We start from the raw sequence: 17,895 nt of genomic DNA, 5'->3' as shown, positions 1-17,895 counted from the left end.
GAACTTGTGACAGGTCTGGAAACTCAGAGGGAACAGTCAAACCAGAAGCAGATGACAGGGCAGACTTCAAACAAATAGCGTGACAATGATTACTCCACTGCAGTATAGTCCCTGAAGGCCAATCAATGTGTGGATTATGTCTCCTAAGCCACGGAAACCCCAAAATGACAGATTGTTGTGGAGCATTGATCAGGTGAAAAGAAAGAGTCTCAGTGTGATTACCTGAAATGGTCATTTGAAGGGGAGTAGATCGATGAGTAACCCGGAAAAGGAGACGACCATCCAAGGCTGAGGCGTCGATAGGCTCCTCCAGGACCACCTGACCAAGACCCAGCTGGGAGGCAAGAGTTATGTCCAACAGGCTTTCATCCGCACCAGAGTCAATGAGGGCTGAGACAGTCTGATAATTCCCCGAACAGAAAAGCTTTACCTGAACCAAAGACCGAGAGGGCGTTTCAGAGTTCATAATCCGGCTCACCAGCGCCCTCTGGATGACTGGTGAGCCATGTCTTTTACTGGACAAGAAGAGGCGAAATGGCCGTCCTGACCACAGTACAGACACCTGTTCTCCCGTAGGCGGCGCTGTCGTTCTGCTGTAGACAGCCGTGTCCTGCCCAGCTGCATCGGCTCAGAAGCGTCACACGGAGCGTTCATGTGCTGCTCAGAAGGAAGCCCCGGAGGGTGGGATGGCTGGTTGAATCGCGCAGGTGAAGCAGCAGACCGAACTCTCTCCCTCCGCCGCTCCCGCAGACGACCGTCTATGCGGATAGAGAGAGAGACAAGTGCGTCCAAATCAGCAGGAAGATCACGGGCCGCCAGCTCGTCTTTGATGTCGTCTGAGAGGCCGTTGTAGAAAGCATCGAAGAGCGAGGCAGCGTTCCAGTTACTTTCGGCTGCTACAGTACGGAACTCGATAGAGTAATCGGACACAGACCTGCCTCCCTGCGTCAGGTTAAACAAACCCCGAGCGACCTCTCTTCCTGGTGTGACATGGTCGAAAACTTTCCGCAGCTCGTCGGAGAACAGCTTGACAGATGAGCAGATGGCGGATTGCTTCTCCCACTCTGCGGTTCCCCAGTCTCTAGCTCTGCCGGTAAGCAGAGAGACAATATACGCTACCCTGGACCTTTCTGTGGAAAAGGCGGAAGGCTGGAGTTCAAAAACGAGGGAACACTGCACAAGGAACGGCCGGCAGGAACCCGGAGCTCCGGAGTAACGTTCCGGAGGAGGCAAACGAGCATCCGACACCGGAGGAGTCTGGACAGGAGGGCTGACAGACGATGCAGGGTCCAGACCACGTTCCGACAGAGAGAGCCTTTGGAGATGTTCCTGAATGCTGCTCATGCTCCTCTCATGACGAGCCGCCATCTCCTGCAGACCGTCTGAAACAGAGGTAAATTGTTCGTCGTGGCGCTGAAGAGCGCTTGCCTGTGCTCTCAACTCATTGCGGATTGAGTCAGCGTCGGCTGGGTTCATAGTGGCCAGATTGTTCTGTCACGCTCACTGGTGCTGGAGAAGGAGAACCCAAAAGCACGACAATCAGGCAGGCAGGTAGAAAGGGAAGATCCGTTTATTCAGTCCAAAAAACAGGCAGAGTCAAAACCGGGAGATCAGTCAATCAGGCAAACAAATCCGACAAGGGGCAGGCAGGTATCCGAAGTCCAATAAGGCAAAACAGGGTCAGCACTAGAAGGCAGAATAGAAAATACTGGAAAGCTTGGCAAAAATACACACAAGACAATCTGGCAGGGATCAAGTGAAAATGACTAGAATATATACTGAGGGACTAATGACCAAATGGACTGCAGGTGAGAAAATGGGCGGGGAAAACCAGGTGAGGGAAATGAGATGATTGCATGGCAGGGAAGAAAGGCAGGATCTGAAATGACAGGAGAGTTAGTGATAAGACATGAACCAAATAAGAAAAAAACAAACTAAGAGTTAGTGTAACTATGTTACAGTGAGTTGCTTACGCACGTGTCTTTGGAATGTGTTAAGTAGGCAGAAGTAAAACAATGGTATATGTCCTGTTTTTAAAGATGTATCAGCGCTTTTTAACCTGAAGGACAAGGTGTCCCCGCCTAGTCTAAACAATAGGATGAGAGAAACATGCTCTCACTTCCATCATATATAAGTGCATGTTGGACTGTGTTTCGGGGAGACACTATTTGGCTGAGGTGTTCTCCCAGGTATTCATGAAGCCTGACTGATGCTGATTCTTTGTAATAAACCTATGCTTATACAAACAAGTCGGTGTCAACGGAAGCTCCTTTCTTCATCTGCGCATCATCGATGTTTGAGAAACAAGAAATTTGGCGTCACGAACAGGATCCAGATGTAGGCTTCTCCAGCTGCCGACGGCCTTGACTCACCTATTCCCACAATATATAAACCGGTTAGGTGAGTATTTTCTCACTTATATTGGGGCGTTGGTTTGATGAGGCTGTTGGCTTTTAGCTGGTTAGATGCACTGTAAAAAGAATCATTGATGCGGACATGCTGCGATGCGTTGATGTTTGAAGTGATATTCCGTCTAAATTGGGGTTTATTGCGTTGTTAAGGACGCAAAATAGGGAAGTGCAAAGAAATAAAAGTTGAAGTTAAAGAAACAAAAGTTGAAGTTAAAGAAGTTGAAGAATTGAAGAATTAGTGTCGAGATAAAGTGTAGAATAGCAGAACCAGTAACAGTAAGTGAGCTGAATAACCATGCAAGATTAATGAAGCCAGGGCCCACATCTTCTTAACGATAAGACGTGTAAATTAGGCACTGAGTGAAAGTTGGCTTTAAGAGAGAAAAAAAACAGGGAAAGAAGGGCCCTGGGTTAAGATAAGAGAATAAAGAGAAGATGAAGAGATAAATAAAGAGAAGATAAAGAATAAAGAGAAGAGAAAGAGATAAAGAGAAGAGAAAGAAAAAAGAGGAGATAAAGAGATAAATAAAGAGAAGATAAAGAATAAAGAGAAGAGAAAGAGATAAAGAGAAGATAAAGAAAAAAGAGGAGATAAAGAGATAAATAAAGAGAAGATAAAGAAAAAAGAGAAGAGAAAGGCCTAAAAAAGTTGAGACAAGAGAAGAAAGGAAAGGCTGAGCGGGCCGAGCGTGCAGTGAGCACACATTGTGAAGTAATGAGTTAAATGACGTCTAGAGGAAATTTGTGAAAGAGTCGACTATACATTTTAGGATTAAGTGCTTTTGGTGTTTTTGGAAAACAGTTTGAGGGTTTTTTGTTTTGCCGGCTGTCTTGAGTCTATGTGTGTGTGTGTGTGTGTGTGTGTGTGCTTCACAGTGTTTTTAGTCTGTGTATGCTGCCTATGTGTGTGTGTGAGCTGTGGCATGTCATTGTTTAAGTTGGGAGAAGAAGGCTGTGTAATGTATTTGCTTATGTGGAATTGATAAATACAATAGATTGCTTCTCATATCAAGTAGTCATATATAAGTTATTGATGGGTTAAAGGAGATGAAGTAACTAATAAGGAGAGACATTTTTTGCCTCTTCAGTGATAAAAACCTTTGAGCCTAATAGAGGACGTTTATACATCTGATAAAATATATGAGCCTTTGTTGAGTCGAAGGAGGAGTGGAGGACCAGCGAGGACATTCTGTTCACACAAGCATGTGTAAAAAGTGAAAAGACAAAGAAAAAGGGAAAAGAAAATCTCCTGATAAAGTCCATCAGAGCTGGGAAACAAATCCTGATAGGATTAGCAGATTGATTGATTGGTCACTCTCTCTCTCTCTCTCTCTCTCTCTCTCTCTCTCTCTCTTTCTTTCTGCCTGTGTGTGTGTGTGTGTGTGTATGTGTGTGACTGCATTTTGAGAACAATGTGTCTGTTTGAAGAGCATAGAGCCTTATTCAAAATGAAGGAGAAGACAGGTTTAGTTTACAAGAGGATAAACTTGTTTTGCTTGTTGATTTGAGAGGATACTGCGTGGGCCTTTGTGTGCGTGCTTTATCTTTGACTCTGTTTGATTTGACTCTGAGGGGAGTCTGGGCTGGATGTTCACCCTCCGATGGTCAGTATAAACTGGAAGTCCTTGCTAACATTTTGAGAGGCGGAGCAAGGGGTGATACGTCATTTAAAACACCAATAAGCGTGCTTTTTCTGAGACGGAGAGTGTGAGCTCCCCCTCCCCTTCTCTCTTTGGGAGATAGCGAAAAGGAGGAACAGGAATAAGATTTAAGGCGTTATTAGATTTGAAAACCGACTAAAATATTTGCTTTTTGGATTCATAAATTGGCAATCCTTTGTATAATAAAATAAGTATGATAGATTTAGAAGACATGCAAGTGAAAAGTAAGGAATTTGGTTTTGAGAAAAGTAAGATAAATGTATGCCTGTTAGAAGTTGCTGTTTAAAGAGTAACTCTTGTGGGAGGACACCCGTTGTGATAAATTTGACCAACTTAAATGTTGGCAGAAAATGTGTGTAAACTACACTGAATCCATGATTGCATTGTTTTTAAGAATCTAGATGGATCATAAACACTAAACTCTTGTTTTGTTTTCTCTTGTTCTTCCTCTGTTTAATTATGACGAATGAGAGCTGAGGATGGAACGTGTCTGAATTTGGATCCTCCAAAGGGCAGACGAGAGCACAGCTGATCGAGCTTGTGGATGATAGCGCGCGCGGATCCTGCATCCAGCTTGATCAAGGCTAGTGCGATTTTATGCACAAGCTCTTTTAACAAGAGTCTGCAGTTATCTATATGCGTATATACTCATTTATAGTCAATATAGTTGATACATATTTAGCGTGTGTTTGCATATAGGCCCATTGTGTTTTCTTTTTACTTTGATGTTAATGCAGAAAAGATCATTTCTCAGCCTGAGGTCACACATGGGAATATTACACATTGCAATTATCTAGAGGGGAAACTTGGCAACGAACTGATCGACTACAACATGAATTAATTAAAGGAAGTTTCATTGATTTAATTGATTATTTGTGGAAAGGCGGATTTGGTCTAAATACTGTTGAGAGTTGCGGATGTTGGTTTCATTGTCTGAGCATGATTTAGTTTGACCTGAGCTATTTCGAGTTTGAACATTGAAATGATTTGATCATTTTGAGATGAATGAGTGCGATTAGAGCATTGGGTGATAAACAAGTGATCAATAAGTCTTTGGTCTTCTTTGAGGTTTACAAATTTATCTTGATTTATTTTGCATTTCTTGATTGATTGTGAAAATTCGGTGCTTCATAAATAGCCTTTTAACTGATTTGTTTTGATTTACAATAAGAGGATATAAGGGAGTCGCTACAATGTCAAAGATGGACATTAAAGCTTCTAAAGCAATTACCCCCGTTGATGTGGTGCAGAAGAATAATCCCCTTGTTAAAGGTATCGCAGAGATGTCGGAAAAATGGAAGAAGCGTTGGCCTGACATCGATCAACCTTGGCCAGTGGAAGGGACTCTTAACCCAGATGTAATTAAAACAATGCAGGTGCTTGTGTCCACATATAACGCAGGACAAAAGAAAGGTAAAAAGGGACAGAGACGTAAGGAAAAGAGACGGATAGAGCTTGGCATTCTGAAGTTGTTTGAAAATGAGGGACAGAAAATGTTAGAAGCTGCAAAAGAAAGGAGGGAAAGAAGTGCAAAAGAAATAGAAAAGAGTGTAAAGGAAACAGAAAAGCTAATGGCGAAGGTTAATGCACCCTTCTCACATACAGCCCCAGTAAAGAAGCCTCCACCTTATGAGGAGGAGGTGAAGTTTACTGATGTTTATCCCCAGCTCCCAGTGATTAGCCATAAGGGCAATTATTACATCCAAGATGATGAGGAGCGAATAATAGAGACGGGAAAGGCTAAAACAACCATAAAAATGTACCCTAGCTCCAAAAGTAAGAGGGAAAAGAGACGTTTGGGCAGCTCGGGCGGTCAGAGAGATAGACGGATGCAAGTGGGAGGCGACAGTCAGAGTGACTCAGAAGGGGCCGCTGGTGGATATGACCCAGTAGTCAGACGGATGTTAGCTAAAGCGGAGAGGAGAGGAGAGAAATCATTGAGGAAATTGAGTCCAGAAAGAGACAGCACTGATGATAGTGAAAACAGAGATAGTGATGGAGATTTGGAGCTCGAGTGTCTTTCGAGTTCTTTTCCATCAGCATCTCGTGCCCGGGGAGAAGAGGATTGAGAAAGCAATAGACAGATGACTTTTGGAGTTGGATGAAGCTAACAGTCTAGAAGGTCGAAAAGAATTGGAAGATCAATTACAGGATCTGGAGAAGGCAAGGAAAGATATACGGAAGAGAAAGTCTAAAAAGTCAGAATCTTCGGGGTTTATATTACGCCAAAGAAAGGACAAGGGACCTGAAAAGCAGTGTCCAGTGATTATACGGGGACAGAATCTGGAGTACAAGCCATGGCAGAATACAGATATATCAAACATACTTGAAAAGTTACCTATTCTTCAAGATGGAGCACATCCTTGGATTGCAAAGTTGGAAGAGGTTTTGGTGGGACGCAGCCTGCCATGGGAGATATCAAGAGACTTTTGGCTGATCTCCTTGGGGTCCCAGCTATGCACGAAATCCTGCAGAAAGCAGGACTAAATCGATACGTGGCGACGGCAGTAAATGATCCAGAGTTGTTTTCTGTAAGTAGAGGTCGGATGTGGGGAGCACTTAAAGATACATTCCCAACAAATGTACACCCTGATAATATTGTCATTGAGCCATTGGGACTACAGGAAAATCCAAGGGCTTATGTGTGGAGGGTTCATCAGGTGTGGAGAAATGTCACAGGAAATGACCCAGATCTAAACCGAATGGAACAATCCATTTTGCGAGTTAAGTTACAGAAAGGGCTGCCCCTGCCAGTGAGGAGTAAACTGGCAGAGGTGGTTGGCCTGGGAAACATGACAAAAGGTGTTTACACAGACCATATAGCTCATCAAGCTGAGCTATATCGGAAAAAGGAGCAGGTTCAGAGAGAGCAGGACCAGGAGACGCTTAGAAAACTTAATCAAATACAGTTGGTGGAAAAATCGAGGGTTTAAGAAAACGGATGGTTCTCCTATACAGCATCATGCTCACAGACTGAAATTGTTGCATGCAATGATGAAACCTAAAGAAATAGCAATAGCTAAGTGCGCGGCACACAAAATGGACACGTCAAGGGTCACACAAGGTAACAAAGCAGCTGACGAGGCTGCAAAAGCAGTTACAGGAGCAGACAGAGTGGGCAAGGTCCGTCTGGTCACCCATGAGGTGGACTTGGAAGATAAAATTACATTCAGAGATGTGGTCTCAATGCAAGAAGCTGCTTCTGTGATGGACAAACAGTTATGGCGAGACCGAGGTGTCACTCAAGATTCTACTGGTCTGTGGCGGAATCATGAGGGACTGATGGTGGCACCCCCAGACCTGCTAGGTCTGATGGTTCAAGAAGCACATGGGTTAGCTCATGTTTCGAGGGGGGAAGTTAGGAGAAAGATCACGAAGGAGTTTGGTTTTTGGGCACCGTACTTGCTTGAACAAATTGATCATGTCATAGGCAGGTGTACAATCTGTCTAAAAAATAATGTTCGGAGGGGTGTGACAGTTCCTCCTGGTTACATTCCAACTCCGACAGGTCCCGTGCGTGAATTGGTCATGGATTTTGTTGACATGATAAAACCAGATGGAGGCAAAAGATACATGCTAGTTGTAGTGGACAGATTTTCACGATGGCCTGAAGCATGTCCAACCAGGAGGAAAGACGCTCAGTCTGTTGCCGAGTTTTTGTGCTGTGAGGTTATAAGCAGATGGGGACTCCCAGATCGTAGATCCTCAGATAATGGAAAAGAGTTTGGATAAAACGGTGAAATTGATTTTACAAAAATTGGGAATTAAACAGCGACTAGGAGCCGTTTACCATCCGCTAAGCCAAGGTGTTTGTGAAAAAATGAATGGTGTGTTGAAAAACCGCATTGTTAAAATCTGCCAACACACAGGTCTAAATGGGGTATAGGATTGTTTCCGTGGTATGGTGTAACATTCTTGGCGGATCATATTGATAATATTACTTACACCCTACAGGGTTTTGCAAATGAGACTATAAGAGGTTTTGAATATTTGTCAAATACACAGAAGAGTCACAGATTGACGTTGCTGAAACATGACATGGCTCTTGATTATATTTTGGCCAAACAAGGTGGCCTATGTGTAGCTTTAAACCTGACTGGAGATGCCTGTTACACTTTGATTCCTGATCGCTCTGACAACATACCTAGCGTCATCGATGCGTTGCGCCTCATTAGGGATGCGTTTGGCCCATCGGAAGGAGCTGGATGGTCCGCTAATGCTTGGTTGCAAGACAAATTAGGACCAATGGGAGCTATATTGGTTCAGATTATGGTGGCAGTAATTCTATCACTGTGTGTGATGTTTTGTTTTTGTACGCTGATGTTGACTTTTGCAAAGGCTGTGATACTGATGAGGTTGTGTTGTGATGCCAGGAGATAACGCTCAGATGCCGCTACTACGTAGGGATGACCCGAGTGAAGATGAGGAGGAAGCGGCGATAGAAGGCGAGATGGTTGAGAAATATCCATTTTGAATATCTGACTTTATTATAATCTCGACATTTATTTTTGATGTTATCTTATAACTTTTTGTTGTTGAGTGTTTGATGTATGGGGATCAGTGTGGGTAAAGGGGGGAAATGGAATCATGTGAAAATGAATTACAATATACTGCATTTGATGTTTTTGCAAGATACTGGCTGGTATTTTCTTTCTTCCCAGGACAACATGTGGGAGATCAATGTGAGGGTGACTGCTTGTCCAGAGATCCTCACAGCCTGAATGGACTCAAACATTCAAACATGGACAGTGAAAATGGACAGAGGACCCTGAACAAGGACTACAACAACAACACACCCTGATTTAAATATGACATTGAGAGTACATTACACGAGAAGCTGATGTTGCTGAGGAGCAACAGTCTGATATGTTAACATGTTTTTCTCCACATTTTTACAGTATTGGATGTTTTATTATATTGTAATCTGTGATATTGATGGATACTTTGTACTTTTTATTATACACTAGTGCACGCGAAATGAAAATCGGACATTTATGTTAGTGACAATCCGAGTAACATATAATGCTTGGGTTTAGTTTTTGAGTTGGCTATAACTGCATGAGTAACATTTAAGGGTTTATAACAGGGGCGTATGAGGAGTGAAAGGTATGGGGTTTCTTTACTTTGATTGCTTTGAGAATCATGTTTTCTATTATAATGCAAATACATTGGGACCTCAGGTGTTCTCTTTTTGTTCTCCAGTGTTTAGGGATAGAGGTGTTAGGTAGGGAAAGGTCCACAGGAAGGTGCGATGGGTCGACCAGCCTCACTCTGGACAGTTTCTCATTTTTATTTCTGAGGTTCCCACAAACATTTGCATACAATTTGTTAATATACAAAGTTTTAGAACTCTCCGTTTCAAGTGACTTGAAGTACTATATGTGGTTGCCTGGGGCAGAGGGACCGTGGGAGAATCTTCCTGTCTGGATTGTTTGATGGATATGACAGAAGAGATGGCTGCCAGATAGGTTTTACGCTCTCACACTTCAAAGTTATTGCTAAAGTTATGCTGTAGCGAGCATGGACGGGAGGAATGTCATAAACATTCTGAGTGCGTCATTTTCTCTTTTTCGAGACTGTGTCGTCTCGAAGGGGGGAAATATGTAGTACCTGACCTGAGATGTGAGTTGCTTACAAGTGACTCTGGAAAGTTGTTGTGCAGGAGTAGTCAAACTAATGCCATATGCCCTGTCTAAAACGAGGTATAGGATACTATGAAAACATGTCAATGAGGAGAGGACCCCGTCTAATGTTGATGAAATAGGAGCCTTTTGGGGGAAAGAAAAGGGGTTTCGTCCTCATGTGAAACACATGGTAAGAGAAACATAAACACACCTGGAACATATATAAGTGCATGTTGGACTGTGTTTCGGGGAGACACTATTTGGCCGAGGTGATCTCCCAGGTATTCATGAAGCCTGACTGATGCTGATTCTTTGTAATGAATCTGTGCTTATATACAAACAAGTCGGTGTCAACGGAAGTTCTTTTCATCATCTGCGCATCATCGATGTCTGAGAAACAACACACTGAAGAGGACTCATTCAGCCTCATGAGGAAGATAACAGCTTACTGAAGTGTTTGAAGGAATGTGTTGAAAATGATTCTTGTTACTGAGGAGGTTTTAATCATCTGGACCAGATACTTACGATGAACCTGCCCGTCTTGTTGGAGCATCCAAACAGACGAGGAGGGTGAGTCAGGGTCTGACTCTCCAGTCTCTCTGAGGTCTGGTACTCTGTCCTCCCGCCTAACGCTGCCCACAAGTCAGCTGCAACACAAACACACACACACACACACTCAGGTGGACCTGTGCAGCTACACAAGAGTTCAGTGGAAACAGAGCTGCACCTTACATTATAATTGTGTTGATTCTGACATTAAATTTTCTGGCAAACAGCAGAAATATAAAAATCTCATGTCAAATCTAAAGAGACACAAAGTTGAGGCAGAAGTTTGATTGAGTGTCACATAACTGCGACTCTTCTCCTCCAATCCGCTCCCAGGTTGTTCAAAAGGTTTCATTTCATTTGGAAATCCTCTTTTCATCATCATGGATCAGGTAATCCATCTTACTTTTATCCCGGTTGTTCAAAGAAAACTGGTTTGGATCAACCTGATCCAGATACTGACTTGTAAGGATTACCTGTGCTCTAAGTGGGACTTCATACTAGGATTCATACCTGATTAAAGGAGCTGAATGCTAAATTGCATGTAGCCCATCATGTGATCCATCATGAGGAACACACTGCAAGCTCTATCTCTATAACTCCCTCTGTGGTAAAGAGCGTTTCAATATGACTGTTAAAAAGTGAAACTATATTATCCTTAAATTAGAGGTTACTGGACCAGGCTACAAGCAGGTCTCTCTTCCACCCTGATCCATGACAGCCTTGCATGCATCCCGTCCACACTGTCCCTCATTGAGCAGTGAAGAACCAGGCGGGCAGCTCTGATTTGGGTGAGCTGGATCTTATTAAGCTCTTGTTTTGAAGCGCTGGACCAGATTACTGGACAGTAATCGAGCTGTAATCAGACTAAAGATTGTATCACTTGTTTTCTTGTTTTCTTTCTTTGTTTAAAAGTAATCACTCATTTGATGATGGAAATGCCTCTGCTCATTTTTATAACTATGTTATTAATGTGAGTTGACCATGAAAGTTTTTCATCAATTGTTACACCCAACAATTGTGCCTCTTTAAGCTGCTCAATGTCTACCCCTTGTAAAGAGATGCACAGCTGTTGATCTATCTTCAGAGCATGTCTGGAACCAAATATCTTTGTTTTTTTGAGATGTTCAACTTTAGCCTATTTTCAGAAACCAGCATCAACTCCTCTTGAAGCATTCAGTTAAGATCCTGGCTCTTTTCTGCAGATACATACATTGTAGTATCATCTGCATACGTAGCAATGCCTGCCTCTTTTAATACATGTGGTAGATCATTTGTAAATATGGCCTACAGGAGAGGTCCTAGACAGCTGCCCTGGGGGATTCCACATTGTTATGATTTAATATTTGACAGGGTACCATTAAACATGACACTCTGCTGTCTGCTGGATAAGTAACTTCTCATCCAATTAACAGCTGAAGGTTTGAATCCACATGCAGATAGTTTAACGAGTAGTAGGTCATGGTCTATGAGATCAAAAGCTGCACTAAAATCCATTAGTTTATTTTTAATATTGAGTGTTAACCAAAGTTTAACCGGAGTCAAATTCCTGGCCAATAAAGCTGATTCTGATTAAAGTGATGCATCATTAGGGGCGTGGCCTCTTTGAGTGACAGCTGGGAGCTGTTAGCTGTCTGCTAGGTGTCCCCTCAGCTAATTCAGTCCCTGAACGTAACCTCTAGGCCGTGTTTGTGCTGTTGGAGCCTTTTGGAGATTTGTTCATGTAAATATCAGACAGATAATCTGTGTGTGCGCTTTATTGGACTAACAGACCGTCCAACATGTCTGACACACTGTTTTTACTCTTCATTTATTGATGTGTTAGCACTGATTAGCAGCTATCTGTGTCTGCGCTCACCATACCTCTCTTGTTGGAGGAACATCTGAACACATTTCAGGTTAAACAACATATTTAATAACACACAGAGTTTTACCTTGATATATGTCCTGATGCTCCTTTGGATTTTCACTGTCTGTTGTCTTTTCAGTTGCTGATCAATGAAGCCGTGAAATAACAAAGACTGTCACCTTCACTATGTTTATACAAATGAGCACCTGAACGCAGCAGCACAACATGCTAACAGTATCTGAGCCTCTCACCCTGAACTTAACGTCAGAAGAAAATGGCCGCTGTGTTAATATGGTGAATGTGAGCTTTATGAAAGTGTTCCAACATCTCTGTCCATGTGGTCTCACACAAAGGCAAGGCAAGGCAAGTTTATTTATATAGCACATTTCAGCAACAAGACAATTCAAAGTGCTTTACATAGAACAACAAAGGCAAAGAAACACATCATACATTAAAAAGCAGAGTGAAGAAAAACAACTAAAATAGAAGCTAAAATTTAAAAATAAAATAAAATAAAATAAAAATAAAAAATAAGGGTAAAAGCTACAGTGCAGATTAAAATAAAAGTATTAAAATAGTTTAATAAAAGGCAGCTGTGAACAGCTGAGTCTTCAGGCTTGATTTAAAAGAACAAAGTGTTTCAGCAGACCTGCATGATTCTGGGAGTTTGTTCCAGATATACAGAGCATAAAAACCGAATGCTGCTTCTCCATGTTTGGTTTTGACTCTGGGGACAGAAAGCAGACCTGTCCCTGACGACCTGAGGGGTCTGGATGGTTCGTACTGTATCAGGAGATCACAAATATATTTTGGCCCTTGACCGTTCAGCGCTTTTTAAACCAGCAGTAGTACTTTGAAGTCTATTCTCTGACAGACAGGGAGCCAGTGTAAAGACCTCAGAGCTGGAGTGATGTGATCTCCTGTCCTGGTCTGGACTCGAGCAGCAGCGTTCTGAATCAGCTGCAGTTGTCTGATTGTTTTTTTCGGGAGACCTGTAAAGACACTGTTACAGTAATCAAGTCGACTGAAGATAAATGCATGGACCAGTTTTTCTAGATCCTGCTGAGACATAAGTCCTTTAATCCTGGATATATTCTTGAGGTGGTAGTAGGCCGACTTTGTAATTGTTTTAATGTGGCTTTGAAAGTTCAGGTCTGAGTCCATGACTACACCCAGATTTCTGGCTTGGTCAGTGGTTTTCAACACTAATGACTGAAGCTGTGCGCTGACTTTAATCACTCCTCCTTAGCTCCAAAAATAACTACCTCAGTTTTGTCTTTGTTTAATTGAAGAAAATTATGGCACATCCACTCATTGATTTGTTCAATACATTTAACTAGTGCTTGTATGGGGCCATGGTCCCCTGGTGACACTGTGATGTAGATCTGTGTGTCGTCTGCGTAGTTATGGTAACTAACTTTGTTGTTTTCCATTATCTGAGCCAGTGGAAGCATGTAGATGTTAAACAGAAGAGGCCCAAGAATGGAGCCTTGGGGAACTCCACATGTAATCTTTGTCTGCTCAGATGTAAAGTTACCTATAGACACAAAGTAGTCCCTGTCCTTTAAATAAGAACCAAACCAGTTTAGTACTGTGCCAGAAAGACCAACCCAGTTTTCCAGACGGTCGAGTAATAACTTATGGTCAACTGTGTCGAATGCAGCACTAAGATCGAGTAGTACTAAGACTGAAACTCTACCATTGTCTGTGTTTAAGCGGATGTCATTAATCACTTTGACGAGAGCCGTCTCAGCGCTGTGGTGTGGTCGAAAGCCTGACTGAAAGACATCAAAGTAGTTGTTCACTGTCAGAAAGTGGTTCAACTGTTGAAAGACAGCCTTTTCGATTATCTTACTTAAAAATGGTAGATTTGATATAGGCCTGTAGTTCTTCATCAGTGACTTGTCTAGGTTGTTCTTTTTTAACAGTGGCTTGATGACTGCTGTTTTCAGGGCCTGTGGGAAGACACCTGAGAGAAGAGACAAGTTCACAATCTGTATCAGATCTGATGCCATGACTTTTGAGACCTTTTAGAAAAAATCTGTAGGCATAATATCCATGCAGCAGTGGGAGGATTTTAGGTGTTGTATTATGTCCTCCAGGTCTTTATTTTTGATCAGGTAAAATTGTGTCATGGTGTTTAAATTGGTTTTAGTTGAACACAGCACATAACCTGAACCTAAAACTGAGTTACTGACTGCTTGTCTGATTTTCAGTATTTTTTCTGTAAAGAAGGAGGCAAATTCATTGCAGGCCCTGGCTGAGTGAAGTTCAGGTGCTACTGACACAGGAGGGTTTGTTAGCCTGTCAACAGTAGCAAACAAGGCACGTGTGTTATTACTATTCTTGGTGATGATGTCAGAGAAGAACGATTGCCTTGCATTCCTTAGTTGTGAATTATAAATGCAAAGTTTCTCTTTATAGATGTCATAATGAATCTGAAGATTTGTTTTTCGTCACCTGCGTTCAGCTTTCCGACACTCTCTTTTTTCAGCTCTTACCAGTGTGGCATTTCTCCAAGGAGATCTTTTCCTACCAGAGACAACCTTCGTCTTAGTGGGAACGATGGTATCCATTACATTTGCAATTTTAGAATTGAAATTATCTACCAACTCATTGACTGAGACCCAGGACAGGGAAGGTGTGGAAGAGAAAACCTGGTTAAAAATGTCGCTGGTGTTTTCAGTGATACAACGTTTTGTAATTACTTTTGTTTGAGTAATTGTCTGCACTAAGATAACACTCTCAAAGAAAACACAGGAGTGATCAGAGAGGGCAACATCTGTCACCACAATCTTGGACATGTTTAGACCCTTAGAGATAATTAAATCCAGAGTGTGCCCCTTATTGTGTGTGGGCTCTGTCACATGCTGAGTCAGCCCATAGTTGTCAAGAGTGCAACACAGTTCTTTGGTCCCTCTGTCCTGAGAGTTGTCAACATGGATGTTAAAATCACCAACAATTACAACACAGTCAAAGTCAATGCAGATTAAAGACAGCAGGTCATTAAAATCATCAGAAAAGTTTGCACAGTATTTAGGCGGCCTGTAAATATTCAGGAGCATGGCCCGAGGGGAGGACTTCAGCTGCAGAGCCACATATTCAAAAGAAGCAATATTTCCAAAGAATAACTGCTTGCATTGGAGGGACTCCTTAAACAAAATTGCAACTCCACCTCCTCTCTTATGCAATCTAGCCTCGCTAATATATCTAAACTAAAGTTGGGAGGGGTTGACTCAATAAGAACAGCTGCACTGTTATTTTGGTCTAACCAAGTTTCAGTTAAAAACATAAAATCAAGTTTGTGCTCAGTAATAAAATCATTGATTAAAAATGTTTTCCCTGCCAAAGATCTGATGTTTAATAAAGCCAGCTTTAGTGTCTGAGGAGCCTTATCTGCCCTCATGATTGGGACAGATTGTGGCTCACAAGGAATGGATGATAAATTTGCTAAATATGCAGAATCACATAAGTGCTTCCTGTTTCGCGGTAGCATCGCCTTTCTTTTTCTATTACCTATCAGGACAGAAATTGTTGAACCTACTGGCATACAGGGCCCGGGCTTGTCCTGGAAAGAGTCATGACTGCCATTATCCTTACAGCCTGGACCCTCCACATATCAGTTTGAGCTTGGTACATTTTGAATACAAGCAACCATATCAACCTTATCAGGCTCGGCAGACAGAGCATGATGCCGCCGAGGAGCAGGAGGGGGAGGGCGTCGTGGCAGTAATGGCTGTGTCGGAACTGGTGGAGGTGGGCGCCATGCAGGGTTTATGGGAGAGAAAATGGGAGAGGGCCGGGGGGTGCATCTAGTTCCAGCATTGACCAGCTCCTTCATGTGGTCAGTGAACTCCAAAAGTGGGGAGGAGGGAGAAAGGGTGATCAAGGAAGAGGATGACCTGGCTGGGGTTTGAGGGGGTGAGGTGAAAGGGATGGAGGGGGGTGGAGTCCCCTCCTCTCGGCTCTGATGTCTCTCCAGTTCAGAAATCTCAAAGGCAAAGGGTCACCTGTTACAAGACAAACGTCACATGTGTTCAAAGTGATGACAGACGAGATGAAATGATTTCCTTCAGGATCAAAGGTCAAGATTTTATTCAAATAAACGACGACATCGTTCAAAATAGAACAGAAACATAAATGAATCAAAATCATGAGTTCTTTTTTACAAGTAAATATCTTTGAGTTTTTAACCTGATAAAATGATTCAAATCAAAGTGATGAAATCAGACTCATGAAAGAGTTTGAGTCAGTGAACAGAGTCAGTGATGTTCAGTCAGCAGAGTTTCTCTGACCTACAGAAAACACAGAGACAACGAGGAACCTACTGACCACAACCTGAACCCAGGATAAAGAGGTTCAGTGAAGGTGTTGCTGAAGGTGTGGAGGTGGATCAGTGTGTCAGAGGAGACTCTGTAGAAGGACAGAGTGCCAGCAGGACAGTCCACATACACTGCTACTCTACCAGAGGAGGAGGAGGAGGAGGAGGAGGAGGAGGAGGAGGAGATGTTTGTTTCTCTGTTATTGTGCCAGACAGAGTAACCTTCATCAGAGCAGCTCAGACTCCAGGACTGATCATTCCATCCAAACAAACATTCATCTCTGCCTCCTTTCCTCCTGATTCCTCTGTAACTCACTGATACATGAACACCTCCTCTCCACTCGACCTCCCAGTAACAGCGACCAGTCAGACCAGTCCTACACAGCAGCTGAGGCCAAGAATCAAATCTGTCTGGATGATCAGGATATGACTGAGCCTCCCACACACGTGTCACCTTCCTGTTGTTGTCAGACAGTTTGAGTCTTCTGTTCACTGTGTTTGTGTCCACTTCCAGCTCACAGGCGTCTGATGGAGAGAAGGAGACACAACACAGCTGCAGGTTATCATCTGTTCATTCAAAAACAACTTTACTGACAGTTTCTGAAAGTCAGTCAAACTTAGATTTCATGTTTAACTGTGAATATTTGGCAGCACTGAAACTCAACACTGCAGCTGTAATGAAATGAACAGTTAGTGAACATGGCAGTCAGGATGTGTGGAGCCCAGGATAAGAGCACAATCAAGTGTCAGTAATAAAAGTGCAGCACAAAGAAGCTGTGAACCATCTGCTGTCTCAAACTGTTATTAGGTCAGAGGTCACATGAAGCAGAAAGATCAGAGCTGGAAGAAACACAGTGAATCTTCTCTTCACTGATCATCAAATGTATTGATTCTTTTGATTGGATCCTGCTGTTCACTTTGTTCACTTCGTACATCTTTACAGCCACACTGACAAAAACAGAAAGTCAATCCTGATTGAAATTCATCTTCAGTCAAGACAATTACAAAAAGTGGAGCCCAACATGAGCAGCTGTGTTCTCATGAATCAAAGTTCAAACACACTCACAGTTCCTCTCAGGTTTCAGTCTGTGCCGTCCGCCATGGTCCAACCTGGAGGAAGAAACCAGATCAGAATCGACTTCATACAGCTTCACTCACATCCTCCATCAGACAGCAAGGTCACCAGTTAGAGACAGAGAGACAGCTTCTGTCTGTCTGTCTGTGTGTGATTGATTGTGTTATTACTGTCAGACATAAACAACATGTCCGGCCCATAAAAAGGCAGAGAGACAGCAGAAACCAGAAGTCGACACGTAACAGAAATAATATTAAAGAAATAAACCATCCTGACGTTTCTTCCAGGATCTACAAACAAAAATGGCCGACTTATAAACATTAAAGCCAAACAAACGTTCCATCCTGTCGTCGTCAGAGCACCAAAACATTTGAGGATTTTCAGCATACATTTCATTCATCAAGGATG

At 42.6% G+C, this 17,895-nt stretch overlaps 2 protein-coding genes across 2 annotated transcripts in view; both read right to left on the bottom strand.

The window, feature by feature from the left end:
- Positions 1-17,895, bottom strand: part of LOC138609469 (NACHT, LRR and PYD domains-containing protein 3-like) — a 94,502-nt gene that overhangs the window by 37,444 nt on the left and 39,163 nt on the right. The window lies entirely within an intron of this gene.
- On the bottom strand, positions 16,387-17,514 carry LOC138608555 (stonustoxin subunit alpha-like). Its single transcript, XM_069681159.1, has 2 exons — positions 17,505-17,514; positions 16,387-16,952 (listed from the first exon to the last, which is right to left on the bottom strand). The coding sequence occupies exons 1-2, from the start codon at positions 17,512-17,514 to the stop codon at positions 16,387-16,389; spliced, it is 576 nt and encodes a 191-aa protein (XP_069537260.1).

The sequence above is a fragment of the Semicossyphus pulcher genome, unplaced genomic scaffold, assembly GCF_022749685.1.
Source record: "Semicossyphus pulcher isolate SPU_LCO1_2020_fin unplaced genomic scaffold, fSemPul1.0.p SCAF_5, whole genome shotgun sequence".
NCBI classification, from domain to species: Eukaryota; Metazoa; Chordata; class Actinopteri; order Labriformes; family Labridae; genus Semicossyphus; species Semicossyphus pulcher.
Note: the sequence above shows the minus strand (reverse complement) of the source record. Positions and strands in the feature narration are given on the sequence as shown.